The sequence below is a fragment of the Astatotilapia calliptera genome, chromosome 6 (assembly GCF_900246225.1).
Source record: "Astatotilapia calliptera chromosome 6, fAstCal1.2, whole genome shotgun sequence".
Lineage (NCBI taxonomy): Eukaryota > Metazoa > Chordata > Actinopteri > Cichliformes > Cichlidae > Astatotilapia > Astatotilapia calliptera.
Window position 1 is genome coordinate 10,957,208 of NC_039307.1, and position 24,875 is coordinate 10,982,082.

Below are 24,875 nucleotides of genomic sequence, written 5' to 3' on the forward strand. Positions count from 1 at the left end.
TCCTTCTACTTAGTGCCTTTGTGTGCTTAAAGATTTTGTTAACACAACAACAACTAACAATAATAATAGTAATAATAAAACGAAATATATGTATTTGTAAAACTTTTTTGTAATTGTATGTATGGATCCTCCACAGACAGAACCCACTGGAACGTACGTGGTGAACGTTATTACACACTGGAGGCCACAGCTTATGCTCTGCTCGCACTTATCAAGGCTGAGGTGAGCAAATCCCACTTACACTGAAAATACAACAGAGGTGTAATTCAACTCAAACCCCTCAAAACAAACTGGGAAAATTACATAAACAAGTAAAGTTGATAAAAGCCAATACTAATTTTAGCTAACATGTAACACTTTTCAGTCTTGAAAGGCTTAAATGACTTTGTGATTTATTTGTTTTTTTACGTTGTCTTAAACAATAGTTGGCTTAGTTTTTCTGAAGGTCTATCAAAATTGTTTTTTTAAATTTAGTTTAGCTTTTTTATTCACCTAGGTTAATAATCAGCATGTAATAGACTCATAGTAACAATGCTACATGCTTTAGCTAAAAATAAATAAATAAATAATAAAATGATAAAAAATAAATAAATAAAGATAAAATTGGCTGTTACTGTTGGCTACAAAAGTGGGGCCCATCTGATGCAAACTGAAATTTCTTCAATATTTGGGATTTCTTCATTGATTGAGTTTTTATTGGGGGGGGGTTAAATTTTCTGACTAACAATGGCACAAGATGAAAAGTCAGCAGAGAGACTAAATATAGTCCTTTTATCAGGGACTAGAATTTGTTGTTCCGGAGCCGCATGAGTGAGGGATGATTGTTTGGGTTAGTGCGGACAACTGCACCAATTTCACAGTTGTTCTTAATGTCCATCACTGGTCACCAGGTCTATCTATTTATGTGCTATCGATTTATTTATGTTCCCAGAAAATTGAAGCCTCTTCTATCATAGTGTGTTGATGACATCAGCCTCATGTATATGTGGTTTTAGTCCCAGTGCCTTCAGTTCTCCTTGCATTCTGCATGTACAACTGCTCTTCTATTATTAAACATGGCCATGAATTCTACTGTTTGTTTATTTAATGATTCAGACAAACATTTTTTCCATGACTGCGGGATATGTCTTCTGACTTAGTTGCTTATGTTCCTTTATTAAAGGCCTATGAGGAAGCCACACCTATTGTGAGATGGCTTGGCAAGTACCAACAGGGAGATGGAGGTTATGGGTCAACTCAGGTAAAACAAAAGTCCCTCTGACAGTTTATTATGTGTCTGTGTAGCAAAACCTTACCGATTTTTTTTTTTTTTTGTCAGTATAGAAAGACTCAGTCTAATGCGTATATTCTTCTTCAGGCTACCATAATGGTGTACCAGGCAAGTTCAGAGTACTGGATCAATGCTAAAGAACCAGAGTATAATGTGGATGTAGACATCCTGCTACCCGGCAGAACAATGACTGACAAGTACAGCTTCAGCAAGGCAAATCGTTTTACCACAAGAACATCAAAGGTGAGCCGAGCATCTTGTTCAAACAAGTAAGTGTGGTGGTGAGTTTGGGATTTGGGAATGGGGAAGAGAAAACTTCAGCTCTCGTTTCACCAAAATAATTATTGGAGAAAAATGAAATTGAGGTTAAATGGGACATGAAGCAAAAACTAGTCCTGAACTTGCATGAGCCAGTTAGAGGTAACAACAATTTGGCAGCGAGTGAAGGTACAAGCCCTGCATGTTGATACTGGAACCAGGGTTGAGAGCTGAAGCCCAGAAAAATCCAAAGTGCCACTGGAAGGTGGGTCCAGTAAGAACACTTGACTCATATTTCCAGCTTAGAAAACAGAGAAAGAAGGAAAATCCAGACTGCACAGATCATGACAGTACAGCCTACAAAGACAATGTTACTAATCTTAGCCAGTTTGCTGCAGTAACTTCAGTTAGTTTAATATCTGTTAGTTGGAGCTGAGCTTAGTGTCCCTATCACTCATGTTGAGCCGTTTTTGCATCAATGAAACCAAATGTATAGCTAAACTTCAGGCTTATCTTTAATTCATAATCATTTACTTATACATTTATTTATTTACTTTTACAGACCTATCAACCTGAGTGTTTAGCTGTAAGTTTTAGATGTTATTGGTGTTTTTCCACAACCCATCCCACTCTGTATCCCACACACTGAAGTCCCTCTGCCAGTGGAAAGCCAAAGTTTTTAGTGGGCAGTTAGCTTTTAGTGTGCAATGTTTATCAAATCAACCTGCTAGGAGGATCGTTGGGAACAAGAATTTTCATAAATAAAATAAAATACAAATAAAATACAAACATTTATAAAATTGTGATTTTCATTGAAAAATTAATTTAAAAAAGATTAAAAAGAAGAAAGGATAACGTGGCATAACATGATTATGTTTATATATATATTAGGGGTGCAACGATACACAAAATTCACGGTTCGGTTCGGTTCGATACTTTGGTGTCACGGTTCGATATTTTTTCGATACAAAAAAATGTTCATGCATTTTTAATTTGTCATTTATTAAAATTATAAATATATATTTTAACTCAAAAGTACGGTTTTTAAATTTAACCCTAACCCTTGTGCGTGTTTTTTATTTTGACAGCGAATGCGCACCTGCGGACCACTTATGTGCAGCACTGGTTATTTAGCTCATCATATCGCAGCCACAGAAATTCTTTTGTCCATGAAACCATAAAGCTGCACTTTCTTTTTGCCTTATAGTCTGATTTGTCATAACTTCTCCGTTTTGTGGTAAGCTTTTCTTTGGCTGTCACTTCTTCACCCTGACCTGTCTTATTTGGCTCAGCAGAACTGAAATGCTTTTACACGCTCACTCACATAAGCTCAGCGATTCTCTGCGCGATCAACCTCTCACATGTGTAAGCTGCGGGAGATTTCACTTGTCATGTTTGCATAGTAAGCTAACGATTAATAAGACGATGTCAGAGGAATTGGTGCACAAATTATCATCACTCACAGATCAGTGCTGTCGCTCTCTATACACAGTTCGCACGATTGCAAAGTGAAAGCAAAAAAACAAGCGCAAATTCAAACGCGACTTCAATATGTCACATATTGACAGTGGCTCACCGATGCCAATGACATAATTACCCAGCTACATTTCTGAAAGAATGCAAAAGCATTGACATATATTTTTCCTACAATAGCCCGACGGGCAGGGAAGAGAAAGATTTTGGTAGCCCGACTGAAAAAAATCGCTAGCTCCAGGACGTCGGGCTAGCGATATTGCGAGCCCTGTATCTGATTGAGGAATCACTCATCTTTGGAAAAGAGAGTTTATTACAGAGAAATGGCTCTTTCCAAAATAAAAGCTATACTATCCGCTTCTTCTGGGCTATATTCTCAGCAGCATAAGGAGAATCATGTGCTAACAGCTGTCTAAATGACTCGGCTAAAGTTAGTAGCATGCTTGCTTTTTTTTGTCTGCTTCCACTTGTCTTTGCACTAGGATGATGTCGGCGTAAATGTGCAGTCATATTCGTTGTGTTCCCACTAGTGCTTTCAGGTTAATCTCGTTGAAATGACCTTAACGCCACAACACGGCAAATCTCCGTTAACGAGCTACCGCCGATCACTCCGTGCATGGGGCTAGACGGCCAACACGTTAACGAGCTAACTGCGCTAACACACTAGTTCACACCAATGTAATTGAGCATTGCATGGCACATCCAACATACTGTTTTACTTTAGTCCATGACTCGCTTACCTTCAGGGTCATACGTCACATGAAAACCAAAATAATTCCAAACGCCAGATCTGAATGAGGTTCAATTTGCCTGTTGCAAGTAGAGCTTAACTTCTGTCTCGCTAGCTTGCCCTGCGCTCTTCCTTCTGACTATGCTGTCTGTGTTGAGCGCTCAGTGGATCTGCGCTCGACAGTGCAGCCTAAGCGGAGTAGTCGAACACAGATTCACTGAGCGCTCAACACAGACAGCATTGTCAGAAGGAAAATTGATAAAAGAAATTACAAATGTTGTATTGTTCGATACATATGCGTACCGAACCGAAAGCACTGTATCGAACGGTTCAATATCGATACGAATATCGTTGCACCCCTAATATATATATATATATATATATATATATATATATATATATATATATATGTGCTGCATACATATATATATATATATATATATATATATATATATATATATATATATATATATATATAAATTTTTTTCTCAATATTTCTAATCATTTTTTATATTTTGAATCTCAATAGTTCCCTGCTATAAACAAGGATATACAAGTGAATGCCACAGGAAATGGAGAAGCAGTTTTAAAGGTAAATATGGCACTCATTCATGTAATTACATGTGCTGCATACATTTGTAACAGCTTTGTAGACGTTTAGCTTTAGTATTACGATTTACAATTTAAAAAGGGGTCCTTGTTAAAAGAAATGTTTAGTTTGTTTGTTTTTTAATAAATGCACATCTAAAGAAAGGTAAACTCATTTTTAGTTTAAAATTAAGAATTCAGGGTTGTTGGGTAGGTAAGGTTCATTAGTAAACATTAGCTCTTGCTCTTTATTGACTCTACTTATTACCAACTACAGTTTGCTAAAAATGTATCTTTGAATGAGAAAAATGCGGAACACTTGAAATATTATAAGATAAGATAAGATAACCTTTATTAGTCCCACACGTGGGAAATTTGTTTTGTCACAGCAGGAAGTGGACAGTGCAAAAGTTATGAAGCAAAAATTAGAATACAATAAGAATAAATACAGTACACAACTGTGCAGAATAGAATAAAATTAAATAAAATACTATATACAGTAGAATAAAATAGAATAAAACATACAATAGGATAAAAATAGAATACAAATGCTATATACAACTGAGTAAAAATACAACGATGCCAGAAAAGAGTATTGCACTTAGTGTTATTGCACATGTGTCGATGTGTGTGTTTGATCAGTTAAAGTCTTTGTTGTGAAGTCTGACAGCAGTGGGGAGGAAAGACCTGCGAAATCTCTCCATCCCACACTGTGGGTGCCGCAGCCACTGAAGGAGCTGCTCAGTGCTGTCAAAGTCTCCTGCATGGGGTGGGAGATGTTGTCCAACAGGAATGACAGCTTGGTCGACATTCTCCTGTCACTCACCACCTCCACTGGGTCCAGAGGGCATCCTAGAACAGAGCTGGCCCTTCTGATCAGCCTGTTCAGTCTCTTTCTGTCCCCGGTAGACATGCTGCCACCCCAGCAGACCACACCGTAAAAGATGGCTGAGGCCACCACAGAGTCATAGGTCTTCAGGAGTGGGCCCTTCACTCCAAACAACCTGAGTCTCCGCAGCAGGTACAGCCTGCTCTGCCCTTTCCTGTAGAGGGTGTCTGAATTATGAGTCCAGTCCAGTTTGTTGTTCAGATGAACACCAAGGTACCTGTAGCTGTCCACAGCCTCAATGTCCATACCTTGGATGTTCAGTGGTTGCAGTGGAGAATGCTTGTGCCTGCGGAAGTCTACCACCAGTTCCTTGGTTTTACTAGTGTTGATCTGGAGGTAGTTCAGCTGGCACCAGTCCACAAAGTCCTGGGTCAGTCCTCTGTACTCCTTGCCGTCCCCATCAGTGATGAGGCCGACTATTGCAGAGTCATCAGAGAACTTCTGCGGAAGCACTGGGTGGAGTTGTGGGAGAAGTCTGCATTGTAGATGGTGAAGAGGAACGGAGCCAGAACCGTTCCCTGTGCGGCCCCCTGTACTGCAGACGACCCTGTCCGACACACAGCTCTGAGTCCTCACATACTGTGGTCAGTCGGTGAGGTAGTCCAAAATCCAGGTAGTGAGGTGATGGTCCACTCCTTAGTTCTCCAGCTTGTCCTTCAGGACCGTGGGAAGAATGGTGTTGAAGGCACTGGAGAAATCAAAGAACACGATTCTCACAGTGCTCCCAGCGGTCTCCAGGTGAGCAAGGGAACGATGTAGGAGGTGAATGACGGCATCATCCGCTCCAGTGCCAGGCTGGTAGGCAAACTGAAGTGGGTCCAATGATTAGCTCACCAAGTGCCGAAGCTGAGCCAGGACCAGCCACTCCAGGGTCTTCATCAGGTGGGATGTCAGAGCCACCGGCCTGTAGCTGTTGAGGTCCTTGGGGCGTGAAGTCTTTGGCACTGGTACAACACAGGAGGTTTTCCAGAGCTGTGGGACTCTCCCCAGCCTCAGGCTCAGGTTGAAGAGGTGCTCCATCACCCCACACAGTTGGTCTGCGCAGGACCTGACGACCCTTGAGCTGATGCCATCTGGGCCCACTGCCTTCTTGGCTTTAATCCTCCTCATTTCCCTCCTAACCTGGGTGGTTGAGAAAGACAGGCTGGATCCTTGTGTTGAGTGTGTATTGGATGCTGTTGTTGGGGGTGGGGAGGAGTGAGCAGGGTGAATAGAGGAGGTGTGAAGTGTCTGAGGTGTCAGAGGTGGAACAGCAGCAGTGGGGGTGGGTGAGTCTGCAGCCGATGTTGAAGACTGCCTCATGGATGAATCAAATCTGTTGAAGAAATGATTCAGTTCATTTGCCATCAAAAGAGATGAAGAACAGCAAAACACTTGCTCCTTAAAGTGTTAAAGGATGAAGCTTTCATTCTATTTCTATTTCTACACTCAAGTGAGCTCAGTTTAATAACTTGTTCCTCAAAGCACATTACCACCTCAGTCCAATACAAGTAAGATCTTTCTGCCATTTTCAGATCATGTCGCTGTATTACGCTGAGCCTAAGGGATTGGAGAAGGACTGTGAGTTGTTCAACTTTTCTGTGCAGATTGTCCCAGGTAAATTTCAATGTCCATCTCCCTGTTGTTTTTGGTATATATGGGTGTCTGTCTTTTTTGTATTTTGCTCATCAAATGCATTGCTTTTGCAGAGAAACTAGATGAAGATGAGAAGATATACAAGCTGACAATAGAGGTTTTGTAAGTACTTCCAAATTGGACTGTTCTGAACAGCACATTCAAATAAATTTCTGTGCTTGTGTTTTTGTTTTAACCAATCTATTTTTTGCCTATGCAGGTTTAAAGAGGAGCGCAATGCATCCATGTCAATTATAGATGTTGGTTTGCCAACTGGATTCACATTTAACAAAAATGACTTGGATGCTGTAAGAGCTTAAAAGGACACAAGTATCCAAAGCAAGAATGCACAATAACTTATTATTTGTACTAACCAGTTACTTTTAAATTCTGTGTGTGCAGTTGTCTAAAAGCCACTCCAGGATCATTTCAAGATATGAAAGCAATACGGATCTTTCAGAAAGGGGCTCACTCATCATTTACCTGAATAAGGTAAGATCGTCTGTATGGCTTCTTTCTGAAATTCAGACGACTTATGTTTGTGTTTCTTTTGTGACTGATAAGTTGCCTTTTATTTATATAATCATAGACATACTTCACTACTAAATATGTTCAATATAATAGCTACTTGATATACTTCAAAGAGCTATTGTGTTGATTTCTCCTCAAATTTAGGTAATTTTAATCCCATTTTCTCAAGTATGCCAGTGTTAAAGGGTCATCCCTGCCTAATTACAAAGTCTGCTGTTCAGCATGTGTGTTTCAGTTGTGTTTTGCACTACCTACACATATTTTACCTTTGTGGGACACCTCTCCGCAGATTAGTAGCGTACAGCCAGAGATAATCACTTTCAGGATCCATTCAACTATGGAAGCAAGCTTCTTGCAACCAACTGCAGTGTCCGTCTATGAATACAACAACAGTGAGTCTCTAAAATCAGATATCAATATAACAAATGTCAGTTTCCAAAAACACGATGAGAATTTTATGGTTTTCTTGGTCAACAAAGACTGTAATATATATATATATATATATATATATATATATATATATATATATATATATATATATATATATATATATATATATATGTGTGTGTGTGTGTGTGTGTGTGTGTGTGTGTGCGTGTGTATGTGTACATATATATGGTTATATTATATGGTTATATATATGTACACACACACACACACATATATATAGATATAGATATATAGATATATATATTGGCTGGTGTGACATCCCATGAGTGAAAACAAAGTATTTTTCAACATCTTCTTTTCTTGCAGAGAAACCTTGTGTGAAATTCTATCACCCTGAAAGGAAAAATGCAACACTATTAAGTCTGTGTAGTGGAAGAAAGGAATGTGTATGTGCAGAAGGTAAAGAACATTACCACACTATCTACTTATATATTTATTCCGTTTGAATTTATTCTATTTGGAACTTAAAGAAACAGTCAGTGACAAAAGACATTAACACTTACCTTGAAAGATGCGACCTTTATTGATGGTTTGTGTGTAGCAGAGCATCACATGCTGCAGACAACAGAATAGTAGCTACTAATTTCTTTTAATCTTTTGTCAATCACAACAAATTGGAGGGCATGTGGACAACCATACAGTCTCACATCCTCCTTTGCTTATAAACTATACAATATTTTATCGTAATCAGAGCTTTGAATACTCATATATTTAGAAAGTAGCATGCTTGCATAACAACTTTTGCAGTGTTTAAGAATTAAAGACATTTGTATATCTTATCCCCATTTTAAGAGGCTCAAAAGTAATTAGACAAGTGGATTCTTTCCACGGTTAAGAAAAACTTCTTCACATTATGGCACTCATATCATTGTCTAGTCTACTATCAAGAGATCCCTCTGAGTAAAAACGTATGAAAACCTCTGGTTACACTCAAATTAGACTTTGACAGAAAAGCTCTAAAACAGCCTGGACAGTTCTGAAAAAAAAAAACATTGGAAAGATGAAACCAAGCTCATAATTAGAAGCATTCCAGATCATCTCTCAATCATTAACCCAATGTTATGGCATTAGCATGTATGGCTGGCAGTGGATTATGGTCACTAATATTTATTGATACGTGATTATATAACTATTAGGATGAATTCCGAATTGTGCGAGGCTGCACTATCTGTTCTAATTCAGCAAAATTCTTTCAGTGGGGCTGGGTATCCTCACTAATTTTTATAACTGATTCGATTCAGATTCACTAGGTCCCAATTTGGTTTGATCCCTGATTCGATTTGATTCCATTCCATTGTGACTCTTTCAGTCAGAAATATTATACTTCTAATCATTTATCAGTACATATCCATATTTTTATATCAATGTATAAAAACAAAGTTGACACTTGTGGGACTTCAACAGAGGTGTAAGCATCACAGCAGATGCCTTTATGTCAAAGTAACTGAGGATAAAACACAGAAACACATGAAAGGCGTTTTGCCTGGCCTGGCTTTTTATAGCGGATAACATGTCTTGAAAATATAACTTTTATATTTTATAACTTTTAACGACAACAAAAACAATAATAATGATATTAATAACAACAATAATGATATTAATGATAATGATAATATTAATGATACAATTTGTTGGTGCCTTTTACAACACTCATCTTACACAGTGTTGAAAGAAAATCAACATCTAGGAATAATATGAACAGCTGAACGCATTCACATCTGCTCAGTCATTCGAGTCATCGCTTGTGAATTTACTTTGGACAAATGCTGTATTTCCAGAGAATTGCAGTTTTCAGAGAAAGAATGAAGTCGGCAATGAAGATCGCATTGCAAAGGCCTGTGAAGTTGCAAAGGATGGCAGTATAGATTTTGGTAAGAGATATTTGTTAATGAAAAAGTGAGAAAACAAGCAAATGGTTTAACGATCTACAACTTGCTTCTTCTCAGTTTACAAAGTGAGAGTGGTAGGGTTGGAACCCTATTGGTCCACTGACTTTTACAGAGTACAAATTCTTGAAGTCATCAAGGAAGGTGGGTGTTAATTTCCTTTTTCTTTAATGACTTTCTATTAAGCTCTGCGGTTCATAGGTAGACATAAAGTTTATTTATACATATGTATGTATATATATATATATATATATTAGGGGTGCAACGATACACAAAATTCACGGTTCGGTTCGGTTCGATACTTTGGTGTCACGGTTCGATATTTTTTCGATACAAAAAAATGTTCATGCATTTTTAATTTGTCATTTATTAAAATTATAAATATATATTTTAACTCAAAAGTACAGTTTTTAAATTTAACCCTAACCCTTGTGCGTGTTTTTTATTTTGACAGCGAATGCGCACCTGCGGACCACTTATGTGCAGCACTGGTTATTTAGCTCATCATATCGCAGCCACAGAAATTCTTTTGTCCATGAAACCATAAAGCTGCACTTTCTTTTTGCCTTATAGTCTGATTTGTCATAACTTCTCCGTTTTGTGGTAAGCTTTTCTTTGGCTGTCACTTCTTCACCCTGACCTGTCTTATTTGGCTCAGCAGAACTGAAATGCTTTTACACGCTCACTCACATAAGCTCAGCGATTCTCTGCGCGATCAACCTCTCACATGTGTAAGCTGCGGGAGATTTCACTTGTCATGTTTGCATAGTAAGCTAACGATTAATAAGACGATGTCAGAGGAATTGGTGCACAAATTATCATCACTCACAGATCAGTGCTGTCGCTCTCTATACACAGTTCGCACGATTGCAAAGTGAAAGCAAAAAAACAAGCGCAAATTCAAACGCGACTTCAATATGTCACATATTGACAGTGGCTCACCGATGCCAATGACATAATTACCCAGCTACATTTCTGAAAGAATGCAAAAGCATTGACATATATTTTTCCTACAATAGCCCGACGGGCAGGGAAGAGAAAGATTTTGGTAGCCCGACTGAAAAAAATCGCTAGCTCCAGGACGTCGGGCTAGCGATATTGCGAGCCCTGTATCTGATTGAGGAATCACTCATCTTTGGAAAAGAGAGTTTATTACAGAGAAATGGCTCTTTCCAAAATAAAAGCTATACTATCCGCTTCTTCTGGGCTATATTCTCAGCAGCATAAGGAGAATCATGTGCTAACAGCTGTCTAAATGACTCGGCTAAAGTTAGTAGCATGCTTGCTTTTTTTTGTCTGCTTCCACTTGTCTTTGCACTAGGATGATGTCGGCGTAAATGTGCAGTCATATTCGTTGTGTTCCCACTAGTGCTTTCAGGTTAATCTCGTTGAAATGACCTTAACGCCACAACACGGCAAATCTCCGTTAACGAGCTACCGCCGATCACTCCGTGCATGGGGCTAGACGGCCAACACGTTAACGAGCTAACTGCGCTAACACACTAGTTCACACCAATGTAATTGAGCATTGCATGGCACATCCAACATACTGTTTTACTTTAGTCCATGACTCGCTTACCTTCAGGGTCATACGTCACATGAAAACCAAAATAATTCCAAACGCCAGATCTGAATGAGGTTCAATTTGCCTGTTGCAAGTAGAGCTTAACTTATGTCTCGCTATGCTGGCCCTGCGCTCTTCCTTCTGACTATGCTGTCTGTGTTGAGCGCTCAATGGATCTGCGCTCGACAGTGCAGCCTAGGCGGAGTAGTCGAACACAGATTCACTGAGCGCTCAACACAGACAGCATCGTCAGAAGGAAAATTGATAAAAGAAATTACAAATGTTGTATTGTTCGATACATACAGTATGCGTACCGAACCGAAAGCACTGTATCGAACGGTTCAATATCGATACGAATATCGTTGCACCCCTAATATATATATATATATATATATATATATATATATATATATATATATGTGTGTGTGTGTATATGTGTATATATATATTCAGTAAAAGAAATTTCTTCTACTTTGTCTTCTAACTGCAGGAAATACCGATGTTGGTCCAGAAGGTCAACCACGCATATTCATTAGCTCTCAGCACTGCAGAAAGGCTCAGGGTCTAACAGCAAGTAAAACCTACCTTATCATGGGCACATCCAAAGACATTTACAAAGATGATGAAAAAAGAATGTGAGTTTTTATATATGTGCATGTGTGTGGATCTTGTGCATTTCTTCTTTTTTTTTAAAAAAAAAAAGAAAACTCTTTTATTGAGAAAGCACATTAGACAATAGCAGTAGTATGACTTTCTATATTGCTTTTGCTTTCACATTTTTTAACTTTTAGTTTTAAGAACAGAGAAAAAAAACAAATAAAAAACAAAACAAACAAAAACCTGTTGGAGCTTGGGTGAGGGGTAGCAGGTAGCCAAGTTACCATCACAATATTAGCATGAGTATTTGAATCAGCCCAGGAGCATTAAAAGTGGCACGGTTCATAGAAAATCACACCTCACAGGCTCAACATATTCTGTCCACTTAGACCAGGGGTGTCCAACTCCAGGCCTCAAGGGCTGGTGTCCTGCAGGTTTTAAATGTGTCCTTGATCCAACACAGCTGACTTAAATGGCTAAATTATCTCCTCAACATGTCTTGAAATTCTTCGGATGCCTGGCAATGAACTTTTCACTTTATTCAGGTGTGTTGACCCAGGGTTATATCTAAAACCTGCAGGACACCAGCCATTGAGGGCTGGAGTTAGACACCCCTGACTTAGACCATATTCTGTAGAAGGTATCCCTCTGCACTATGAGAAAGAAAGACAGTTGTATAGGTCTCTTTTATACTTATGCATATACAAAGGTTTCTATCATTAGAATTCAGTTTATTCACTGGTATGTTGCCCAGAAATATGGTTTCAAAGGTTAAAGGAAAACTGAACGGCTACCTTGAGGTACCCCTGAGCCCGGTACCATCCCTACACACTGGTCCCTGGGTGCCAAATGGCTGCCCACTCCTTCACTGAGTGAATGGGTTAAATGCAGAGGGGAATTTCCCCATGTGGATCAATAAAGTATATATTATTTTTATTATTATATTTTTATGTATTGCATTTGATACATTTGGGTGTTTGGGGCAACTTTTTGTTAACAACAATGTTAATTTTAGATTTAAAAAAAAGAGAGAGAGAGAGAGTTTGGTCCGTAACATTTTGAAATTATGGCAAGTATTAATCATGTTTATGAGATCGAGGTCTCCAAAACTCTTGTATCAAATATGATACAAAAGGGTATTATAAAAAGATTTTTTTTCTTATGTCCATTGCATATATGTCATCTGTTTCATTTTTAAATCTTATTATATCAGGTTTAATATCAGCATTCAGCATCACAGAATGTAGATGTTGCAGATCTAACAATTTCTCTTCCAAGTGAAAATTTTCCCTACTTGATTTTTTCAGGTAGGAGGATATACTGTTTATTTCGCCTCTAATCAGTGCCTTCAGTGTGCAACATAATATTCCCTGTGACACCTCCTCATTCTCGTTATAATCTAATTAAATCTCTATTTCTTTTTTCAAACTCTCTTTAGCATATGGGTAATTTAGAATGTTTGTGTTCAACCTCCATAAGGTAGATCTATTTTTCCTGTTCAGGCAGATGTCATCATAAATAGAATTATGATCTGAAATGGTACAGGGACCTATTTCACATCACCACTGATGTTGATTGACACCAGTTTCGTTAACCTGCTACTCATTTAAGTTGCAGCCCCTGTAGTTATTATACACAGTTTGATGGGCTCCCCGCTCACCCTTGTAAACACTGAGCATAGAACACATAAAAAAGATAACATCAAAGAGGACCAAAAATCAAACTGAGGTCCTAACTTCCAAGGTAAAGGTCTCTGAGATGGACCCTGCTTCACCTCCAAAGGCAGCATCTTCATCAGTCTGTGAAGGAGGTCCTTGATGGCTAAGGTCTCACCATAGAAACTACCTCTGAGAAAACCTACTTATTTATTTATTTTGCACCATAAACCGAATATAATAGTCTCAAGTATTGAAAACAGAGTGGGTAGACCTCAATTTCCTGAGGATGAAGGCGCTCTCCTCCTGAAGGCTCTGAGTTTTTCTTTGTAACCAGGGTCCCGCTTCTTGTTCGCCACGCCGCTCCCTGGTTCTTTGCCCACCAAACTGAATTAAACTAAAGCCAATTTGCACCAATTTTATGAAATAAATCCCAAACAAACAAGCAAGGTAGATTTAAGGTTCAATCAAATGTTATCATGTTGCTGCTCATAGTGTTACAATACATATGATATTTCTGACTTTTTAAACTTGCCTGTGTGAAGACCCAATGTTTTTGGTTTTTTCCTCTCACTTTTCTTTGCTCAGATACCAGTATGTGCTTGGTGAGAGAACCTGGATTGAGTACTGGCCCACAACTGCCGAGTGCCAGACTAGGGAATATCGTTCTACCTGTGTGGGAATACAGGACCTGGTCCAGGTATACAAACTCCATGGATGTCCAAGGAAGTGAACCTGAGAACTACATAGAATTCTACTTTTTGTTTTGAATTTACAAAATTTACAATTCTGATATGGGATGCAAAAGTCGTAATATTGCAACAGAACTGTTAATTAAAATATCCATATGTGTGCTAATTGAAAGTAGAATTCAAGTTAAATACAGGTCAGTATGGATTAAAGTCTTTCATGGGATAAAGCAATGCAATAAACACGATAAACTGAAAAGACAAACCTTACCTAATAATATCATCTTCAGCTCTTTAGATGCTAGCGTAATAAGTAGTTCTACTAGCACATGCTACCTTTGTTAACAATACTGAATTTTGCTTCTTTATTTTCTCTCAAGCAGTTAATAAACATAAGCTTGATATGAAATGATGTTCGTTGTTTGAGTTAACAATGTGCTACCTATTGATTTTACACAGTCCATATTCATGCAGATCTTGCATTCTTGCAATGAGTTGTGCACCTACCCTTACAAAATAACACATTCAAAACATTGTCTGTTTTTATTACATCAGGAATAGGATCATCACATTATAATGATATGTCTTTGAAATGGTTATTAATATTTTTTTCTGTAATGATTGAAATTTTATTTTTGAAGACATTTGTGAAGTCATTAATACTTAAGGTTAAAGGAATACTTTGCTCAACAGCAATTTGACTAAGAGAAAATTAGGGTTGTTCCTATTTTGTTCAATGAGTGGTGAAAAGCAAGATATTTGAGCTTTTCAAACTTGATTTTAAACATTTTGATAAAAGTCAGTTGAGTCCAAGAGCAAATTAAATGCTGTGCTAAGGCTGTCATTCTCAGTATCTACATGGATGTGAAAATCATCAACAATAATTATTTTATCTGAGTTCAGCAATAAACTTTCTAAGAAATCAGATAGAAAATCTGAGTAAGGACCAGGTGGACAATATGTAACAACAAATAAAGCTGGTTTTTGAATTTTCCAGTTAGGGTGTACAAGGCTAAGGTACAGGCTTTCAAATTAATTCAAACTCTGTTTGGGTCTTTGGTTAATTAATAAGCCAGAGTCGAAGACTGCTGCAACACCTCCTTTTCAGCCAGAGCTTAGAGGATTCTGAAAGCTAGTATGACTTGAGGGTGTCGAGGTTGTGGACAGCAGGGCAGACACCCAAACTTTATTCCTGTACTCCACAGACGCAACAGAGACATTGGCAACAAAGTCTCTCCCGTCAGGTCCGATCGAGCTGAACAGCAAGGATACACTAGACTCCCTCTGGGTGGCAGTGTAAAGCAAAGTTGAAAAAAATCACTGGCATGATCAGGTTGCCTCAGGTCATTAGTGCTTCACCCTAGGAGGCAGAGCACGAATTATGTTCCCTAATGTCCAGTTCATTCTTTCACAAGAGCTATTGCCTATAAAATGGTAAAGGATTTATGGACACCTGCCATGATCAACAACTCAGCAATCAGGAACTTGTTTGAAACTTAATTGAACACCTAAGCAGCTTGAGTATTTCAACTGGGTCCTTAAGATGTTATCTCCTTGATGGTTGACAGTTTCTATGCAAAAAAAAGATCACCCGACTAAAAACACTACAGCATAGGTGTCAAACTCTGGCCCGTGGGCCAAATTTGGCCCGCAGCCTAATTACATTTGGCCCGCGAAGCCATACCAAATTACTATTAGAGCTGGCCTACTGGTATTATACAGCTAATATTGTTTAGTATTAAGCTTTGCTTGTTCCATATTCAGTTTTTCAGCAAAACTTGTTTGAGTCCATAACAAAAGATTAATTCTTATATCTAGAGGAAGATTTTTTTTCAATAAATATTAATGTTAGCCCGCGACTTTGTTCCAGTTTTGAATTTTGGCCCACTGTGTATTTGAGTTTGACACCACTGCACTACAGTTTTTCTCACTCTCCACCAGCAAATCATGAGGAAGCACCTCGAAACCATTGCACCCAGGTACCAGCACAGTGTGAGAAAACTGGGGCAGCAAATGAGCCATGGGGACACATCCTAGAATCAATCTGAACATGTGGATCCAAAGGATTTTTGTGTGTCCACAAAAGTGAACTGGTGGCCTCTTAGCCAGTAGTGAAACTTATCAAACAGCCCACTTCAAAGTAGAAAATTCCAACCGGTGTGCTGGGTACTTGAACTCTACATTGGTGAGGTACTTGCTCACAAATCCAATTGGTCTTACATTAGATCAACCAACGTGGACTTGTGATAGCACAGCACCAAGACCATTACTTGATCCATCTACTGAGAGTAGAAAGGACTCGCTGAAGTTTGGATGGGCAAAAATGACCTGTTCCAGCAAGGCTTGTTTCAGCAAAAAGAAGGTCTGCCTGCATTCATCTGTCTAATCATCAGTGTTCAGCTTCCTGTGAACCTGATGGTGTTTGTGCCCCTCCCCATGGGGGCTCTTGTCACCCACTGTCAGTCTAAACAGTTCTCATTGAACTGTTGGTACAACACAGTCCATAGCAAGCGAAGAGCAGATTTTTCTCTGTGAGGGATGTCGTGGAACTTTTTAAATAAAATGCAAACACTTTATGAGCGTCTTTGAAGTGAAATTTATATCACACTGCAGCAGGAGAGAAAACAGTCAGGTCAGATGCTGAAAATAGAAGTGGCATTCGCTCCTTATATACAAAGTACGAAACAAAGAACATTTCCCCACTCTTACAGCTCAGCACCTTTCCCCCAGAGAGAGAGAGTTAAAACCTCTCTTAACAGTCACATGAAGATGTATCTCCTGAATCCTTCTCCGAGGGGGCCCCCTCCTGCTTAAGGGTTAGAGAGGGATCTCACTATCCGTCTAACGTCTCTACCGTCTAATGGTGTCTGGGTGTGCCAGTCTACCCCTAACTACTCTACAATACTTAACTGTGTGGAATAAAGTATAAAACACATATATTGTGCTATCCTTTATATATAACTAATACCTCATACATAGTATTGTCAGAACACGTGATCAATGCATAAATGAAAAAGGAATTTTCATTAAAGGGAATACTAGTGTCTTGTTCCATAAGGTCAGATGCAATGGCTTTAACCTTGTCAGGGCCTGACCTTATATCCCCAGCACTCATGACACATCCCAGAAACCTCACTGATCTTTGCAGGAAATCATGTTTCTTTGGAGAAAGCTTGCGGTTGTGGTCTTAACCTTCCTGCCTTCTTGAGACCTTTTTGTGCCACTGCTATGTGTTAAATGGCTGCCATTTCCACTGTGTTCAGTGGAATATAACCAAACTTGCCACAGGATAGTTTTTACCTGTCAATGTTAATATTCCAGTGTGAATTCCTTAAATCAGCCTAAAATGGCTGAGCAGCAGAAATCCCCACACCCATCACCCTGGGGACCATTTTCTGCCCATTGACTTCCATTATAAACGCTATTTTTCATCCCCAAATTATCATTATATGATTTTATTTTTTCTTCTTTTCTTGGATGTCAATGAAGACTCAGGGCCTTGAAGTTTTAATTTTTAAATTGCAAAAAAAATGCAAAAAAATAATGGCAGGTCAAAATGTATGTTGGTGCCAATCTTTGGTCCATCTAAAGGCCTACTTATAATGACAATCACATATTACTTCAACTGGTTTTTTTGTGGAAATATTTAGTTTTGTTTTTTGTTTTTTGGGGCTTATAACACAGGGCGCTCATGTAATAACACTGGGATTTGAAGGGTTAAAACAACGACAATATAATTAAAACTTTACATGAATATTTCAGGGAGAAGTAGTTTTACAAGGTTGGCTAATTTAAAGTGGAATAAAATATGGATATATGGTCTTTTTGTGGCGTTTTTGGGCGTGGCTGAGAATGGTCCCTAGGGTAATGGGTGTGAGTTTTTTAAAGGATGGCAGGAGGGTTAAGTCACTGAAAGACCATCTCCAACCTTTGTAATGCCAGATCTTCTGTCGGGGCAAACACCAGGACATAATCCAGATAGCATACCTGAGCATCATTCTCATGAATGTGGCAGGGCTATTGCACAATCGTCGAGGCATCCGATTATGTTTATATAATCTGAATGGGGATGTGAAAGCTGTGTACTTGTCTTCATCATGTACTTCTACATTACAGTACCCAGAAGTGTGGTCCATGCAGATACTGAAGTGGCACATAGCCCAGGTAGCTACCACAACTGAAACGAGGTAGTTGCAGTAGGCTAACATTAGTTTTTAAAAAAGAACTTACTTCCAGATGTTTGTTTAGGTCGGAGTCTTTTGATGCTGAGAGCAGGTTGGTTGCTGGCAAACATTTTACAGTTTAGAGTAAAATGTCAGTCATCTATATTTAATCTCTGTAATATTCTAGATATTTATAATTGAGCTATTATAGGTTAGGGCTATTTCTTTAAAAAAAAAAACAACTTTGTAATATATTGTAGTATTTAATTTAGCTTAATGTTCTTATTGTGTTCGAGCAACTGTAACTGTTTGATACTGTAACTGTTTGGTACTGCTGACCATTCCATTTTATTACAGTGATTAGAACATGCTGTATTAAAGGTAAAGCACTGCAGTGGTTTGAATCATCCCTATCTAATCGACTCTAATTTGTTTAGACAAATGGAGAGTCCTCTTCACACACTAAGGTTAAATATGGGGTTCCACAGGGTTCCGTGCTAGGGCACGCAAACAAGGGGCCAACATGAAAATTCCCCAGGGAAAGGGCCAGGCCAGATGGTGGAGTCAAACTCTGAACTTTCTTGTTGCAAGGCAACAGTGCTAAGTGCTATGCCGCTGTGCTGCAGTTCAATAATACACTAATAAATTGAACAAATTTCAATTAAATAGTAGCTTTAAAGGTAGATTTTTGTCTCTAAAGTATATGTTAGTCTTAACATAATTTAATAGACTATGTGTTAACACCTACAAAGCAGTTTAGCAGACTTTTACACTAACTTTCCAACTGTGTAATGATTTGTACTGTTTTGTTTAACAATATATTCACTCATGGAGAAAGTTACCTTATCATTGTTAGGTGTAGATTTAGCCGCTGTCTGACCGAAGTGTGCATTTTTGCACAGCTGTCATGCTGCCTTTGTCATTTTTTAATCAGTTGTATCAAATGGCAGTGGAGTGCCATGATGCAGTGGAACAATGTAAAAGAGGGTCTTCCCAGCACATCAGACACTACAAATGAATCTGCCTGTATAACCATCAACAGGTAAAATCACAACCACTTTTCTTTTATATTGACTACCTACTATATAGAGAGAGCAATAGACAAGAGTTATTTTTCATGTTTCAGCACCATCAAAACAGAAGTTATGTATTTAAAATGGTATGATATGGACCTGTAGCTTGGAGAAAAGCCACGTCCACCCCTTCCACTTTTGGATATTCTACAATGATAATTTTATTTACCTAAAATAATCAAATGTAAGGGAAAACAGTGTTTAAACAGAGTATTTAAATCACATTAAAGTACTACATTATTTTAATATTAATGACCATAATTTAATGCATTTATACTATAATTATCTGATAAATTATTACTTTCTTACCATTATATGATTCATATCTGTCAAGGTGAGGGACCTCTTTCTCAAACCTGCATGACTCAGCTCAAGCTCTTCAGTAGTACAGAGAGTGCTGGTTGTTCACTAAATATACATACACAATAAATGGGCTTACAGGTTCTAGCCTTTCCTGGTTACAGTTGTAAGGGGGTAAAAGCTTTGTTTTTCCTTTTTGTTTGGCAAAGAAACCTGAAAATGACCTGCATGTGATAGGTAAACATCATGTATGGACATTATAGCATACTATTCCATAAAACAGGTAATTAATATGTAACAATAAATACCAAGCTGTAACGCCTCATCTTGAACTGATGATTTAATATCTGTGCTTGTACATTTCTGTGTTCATTAATGGGAACTGAAGTTTGTTAGACTTGTTTGACTGTTGAATACTTTGTTTTAGGACATTTATCAGATCTTGAGCAGTAGCCTTCACACTGATCACACAAAGTTTTGAGAGGTGGTGGTGTTAGGGAGGGGGAAGCATCACAAGAGAGAGGGCTGGCTCATACAAACTGGCCTACAATAACTTACAGTCCTTTTTAAAACTGGCATGCAAGAGTCATGCAGAGTCACTGGAAAAGACGTACGTGCAATTTAACAGTTCCACCTGAATTCGAGACAGTATTGCATAGATTTAGCTAACAGAAGCTTGAGATGGAGCTGACAAATCATGCTGATAGGATTTGCTGTCCTTCTATTACACCCACCAAAAAACACACACACACAAAAACGGTGTGTAAAAAAAAAAAAGAAGATTGTGTTAGAAAAAACAAACATCTTTGCTTGAAGCTATAATTTTTAATTTCTGTATGTTATCTTGTGGGGGGTGGGGGATAGTATCCAAAAACGTTTGTTACTTCCTGTATCCAAGTTTCATTTTTCAGTTTCAGTTTTTATCTTTCAGTGTCATTTTTTCCAATGCCAAAATCATTCTGGCTCCATACTATTCCAGGCAAGTAGGGAAGTAAGGGTTCTGGGTAATGCAGCCTAGCCTAACTTAGCCTCAACCAATAAGAAATTTATGACGTCAGTTATAGCAGATAAATGAGAAACTGTTGGATTTATTACCTGATGATGAGTAACTAGGTTTTTAAAATAACCATAAAAATAGTCTTTCAAGCAGGGGCGGATCTAGAGAAATTTTCTTAGGGTGGCATGAGGGTGGCGAAGAAATCAAATGGGGTGGTTTGACAGTGTATATATAGGTGTATCATATATAAGAAACAAATGTTGTTCCTTCAGTATGTTGGCATTACTAAATTTGGCTCATTGCTTACATATATTTATAAAAAGAAAATGTACAAGCTGTGATTACTGCTTCTGATAAAATGAAGAGTAGACTGATATATTGAATATTCCTTTATTGGGTGAGAAAATCCTACCATGTCATAACTGCTGTCATACAGAATAGATATCAGAGCCTTAAACAGGCTGACTTCTGCTAAATGGGTCAAACTGGGCAGAAAGTATACAAACACATAACATCCTTATAGAATATGATGTAACACTATAGATCAACTTACCTCAGAATATATAAAGCATATAAACAATTACAGCAATATGATGCAACAAACACAGCAGTACTACTAATCCAAAATACTCAAAGCTTCATAGAACTGGAACAAACATTTATTTTTAGGTCCATTCTGCTGCTGATACATACTTTAGGTTTCTGAATATTAAACTTGTTGCTGCCTTTCATAGTGTGTAACTTGAAGGCCCTGAGTACTTTCTCCCACACTGAAAACACTGGAATGATACAATTATTTGAACATTACCCAATAAGACTGATTCAGGACAGACAATTAGTTATGTTAAGCTTCTCTAGCAGTCCTTCACAAACAGGGAACAGTCTGTCTATTCTCTCCATCTGTCAGCTGCTGCTGGCTCTACCTCCTCCTCTTCCTCACACACTGCTGAGTTTGTCCTGGTGGATCATCAGGGGTGCAAAGCCTCACAGATGATGTGCAGCAGTGGGTCCCTCAGTCTGTCCTCACTCTGGATACTTGCAGTTGTCACACATGGAAATCAAATGTGTGATAAGCTGCAGGATTCAAACACAAGTGTAACTTATAAATACATGTTCATACTTTTATTACACAATCAGAGAGAAAGAAAAAGAGAGAGAGTGCAGGACAGACAGACAGGTGACAGTCTCAGGTGTATACACTGCTACAAAACAGCACAAGAGAAGGAGGATTTAGTGTTTGTGTTATTACGAGTGCTAAACAAGATGAGTTTCCAGATGGTACAGTGGACACATGTGTGACTCCTGGGATTAAAGCATCTTTCTTTCAGCTTAACAAGTGAACCGTCAGCTCGTTCAAACACACGTTAAAGTCCGTTTGGCTCAACACCACCGAACAGAGGCAGTAATATAACATAGCTAACATTAACAGTGCAGTGGATCCTGCTTGTGCTGTGATATTCAAGACTGCAAACCGAGCAGCATCACTGACTTTCAGCTTGTTGTGTTTGTGGATATATGACTGACTTTAATTATCCATAAAATCATCACATTCTCTGTAAGATTAAAGTCAACTATTGAACGGCGTATATTTTGAAGTAAAGGCTTTAAAACCAAGTAAGTACAAACATCGCTAATGTCACGTAACTTTACCAACACGTGGCCAACAGTAATGTTTTAATGTTCTTCATTATAAAAACATTCGCGCATAAATAAGTGACATAATATGTCACTTATTTATGACATATTAGAGTAAACTTACTTCTGAAAGTTTACTCTTCGGCCGCTCCGCTTCCGCCATTTTTTTCCGCAAAATTATCCACACCACCGCCGCGCTATGAAGTCTGGGATATGTTGGGCCATGAAGGCTACACCGACCCATCCTTAAAATTCAGGGAAATTTTAAGGATGCATTTGAGGGCCGCATTTCGAGCAGCCTTTAAATTGGGACAGCATTCGTCGTGTCGCTGTGAAGTAATCGGCCTTAAAATGTGGCCTTTAAGGCTGCAGACCCTGAATTGGGATAGTTAATAGTTTAGTTTAATTATTTATATAGCACATTTAATTACAACAGGAGCGTTGACCAAAGTGCTGTACAAGAATACAACATACATAATAAAACAACTTAGAGTATTAAAAGCAAACACCAAATATGAATTAACAAATAACAAATAACTCTCATGCTGTATTAAAAGCCAGTAAATAAAAATGCGTTTTAAGATAAGATTTAAAAAGATTGACAGTAGGAGCCTGTCTGATGTGTAGGGGTAAATTATTCCACAGCTTAGGCGCTACGACTGCAAATGCTCGATCACCTCTATGAACCAGCCTCGACCTTGGTACAGCTAAAAGCAAAAGATCACTTGATCTAAGAGATCTAAGGGGGGTATAAGTCTGCAAGAGGTCAGACAAATACCCGGGAGCCTGTCCATTCAGGGCTTTGTAAGTCAACAATAAAATTTTAAAATTAATTCTGAAGCGGACAGGGAGCCAATGAAGGGAGGCAAGTACCGGGGAAATGTGTTCACATCTTTTAGTACGTGTCAGAAGACGAGCTGCAGCGTTCTGGACCAACTGCAGCCTTGCCAGGCAGGTCTGGCTGACTCCAGCATATAAGGAGTTACAATAGTCCAGCTGGGATATAATAAAAGCATGAATCGCTCGTTCAAAGTTTTTAAAAGATAAAAATGATCTCACCTTAGATAAAAGCCTCAGTTTGAAGAAAGACCGCTGTACAACTGAGCTAATTTGTTTTTCAAAGGTGAAATTGCTGTCAAGTATAACCCCCAAATTTTTGGCATGTGATTTGACAAAAGGCTCAAAACTGTGCAGGTTAAAATTAGAAGTGTTGGGATTACCGCTTGGTCCAAAAATTATCACTTCGGTTTTGTTCTCATTAAAGTTAAGGAAATTAGAGGCCATCCAGGATTTAACTTCACCGAGACACTGAAGTAAGGGTTCTAGTGCTCCAGGACAGATTTAAAAACACAGACTGGAATATGTTCACCCACACAGACCTGGACCAGTACGCCTCATCTGTACTGGATTACATCTCCAAAACCACAGACAGTGTCACCACCCAGAAACGGATCACCATGTACCCCAACCAGAAGCCTTGGATGAACCGGGATGTTCGTCTCCTCCTGAAGGCCCGCAACACTGCCTTTAGGTCAGGAGATGCACACGCCTACAGTACAGCCAGGGCTAATCTAAAGAAGGGCATCAAAAAAGCCAAACACCATTACAAAAAGAAGGTAGAAGAACACTTCTCCAACTCCAACCCCCGACGCATGTGGCAAGGACTCCAGACCATCACAGACTACAGGACCACCAAACCCTCCCCCGCATCCTCTGATGTCTCCTTCCTCAACGAGCTCAACAACTTTTATGCTCGTTTTGAGCGAGGGAACCCCACAACCACAACCAAAGCAGACATGACGCCAGACCACCAACCTATGACTCTCTCCCCCACCGATGTAGGAGCGGTGCTGAGCAGGATCAATGTCCACAAGGCTGCAGGCCCTGATGGCATCCCCGGGCGTGTTCTCAGAGCGTGTTCTGGGGAGCTTGCAGGAGTGCTCACAGACATATTCAATCTGTCCTTGGCCCACGCTGTGGTACCGGCCTGCTTCAAATCCACCTCCATCGTCCCGATACCCAAAAACTCCAACCCATCTTGCCTCAATGATTACCGCCCAGTAGCACTCACCCCCATCATCACTAAGTGCTTAGAGCGACTGGTCCTAGCACACTTCAAATCCTGTCTCCCCCCCACCCTGGACCCCCACCAATTCGCATACCGCCGGAACAGGAGCACAGAGGATGCAGTCTCCATCGCAATGCACTCTGTCCTCTCACACCTGGACAACAACAACACCTACGCCAGAATGCTGTTTATAGACTTCAGTTCAGCATTCAATACAATCCACCCCTCACAACTCATCAGGAAACTGACAGACCTGGGTATCAGTTCCCTCATCTGCAAATGGTTACTGGACTTCCTGACCAACCGCCCCCAACATGTCCGGCTGGATAACCGCTGCTCATCTACCATCACAATGAACACCGGTGTACCACAAGGCTGTGTGATGAGCCCTTTCCTCTACTCCCTCTTCACCCACGACTGCAGACCTGCTGATGGTTCCAACACC

At 39.1% G+C, this 24,875-nt stretch overlaps 1 protein-coding gene across 1 annotated transcript in view; it reads left to right on the forward strand.

Moving 5' to 3' along the window:
• The window catches only part of LOC113023853 (complement C3-like), a 36,374-nt gene extending 21,767 nt beyond the window's left edge, over window positions 1-14,607 (forward strand). Inside the window, exons 30-43 of the mRNA XM_026170265.1 lie at window positions 137-222; window positions 1,163-1,240; window positions 1,358-1,513; window positions 4,261-4,323; window positions 6,723-6,804; window positions 6,897-6,945; window positions 7,043-7,130; window positions 7,225-7,314; window positions 7,643-7,745; window positions 8,110-8,202; window positions 9,582-9,674; window positions 9,750-9,833; window positions 11,744-11,888; window positions 14,094-14,607. Coding sequence (XP_026026050.1) covers window positions 137-222; window positions 1,163-1,240; window positions 1,358-1,513; window positions 4,261-4,323; window positions 6,723-6,804; window positions 6,897-6,945; window positions 7,043-7,130; window positions 7,225-7,314; window positions 7,643-7,745; window positions 8,110-8,202; window positions 9,582-9,674; window positions 9,750-9,833; window positions 11,744-11,888; window positions 14,094-14,238 — 1,355 coding nt within the window. The 3' untranslated portion in view covers window positions 14,239-14,607. The remainder of the gene's footprint in view (window positions 1-136; window positions 223-1,162; window positions 1,241-1,357; window positions 1,514-4,260; window positions 4,324-6,722; window positions 6,805-6,896; window positions 6,946-7,042; window positions 7,131-7,224; window positions 7,315-7,642; window positions 7,746-8,109; window positions 8,203-9,581; window positions 9,675-9,749; window positions 9,834-11,743; window positions 11,889-14,093) is intronic.
• The last annotated feature ends 10,268 nt before the right edge of the window (window positions 14,608-24,875 follow it).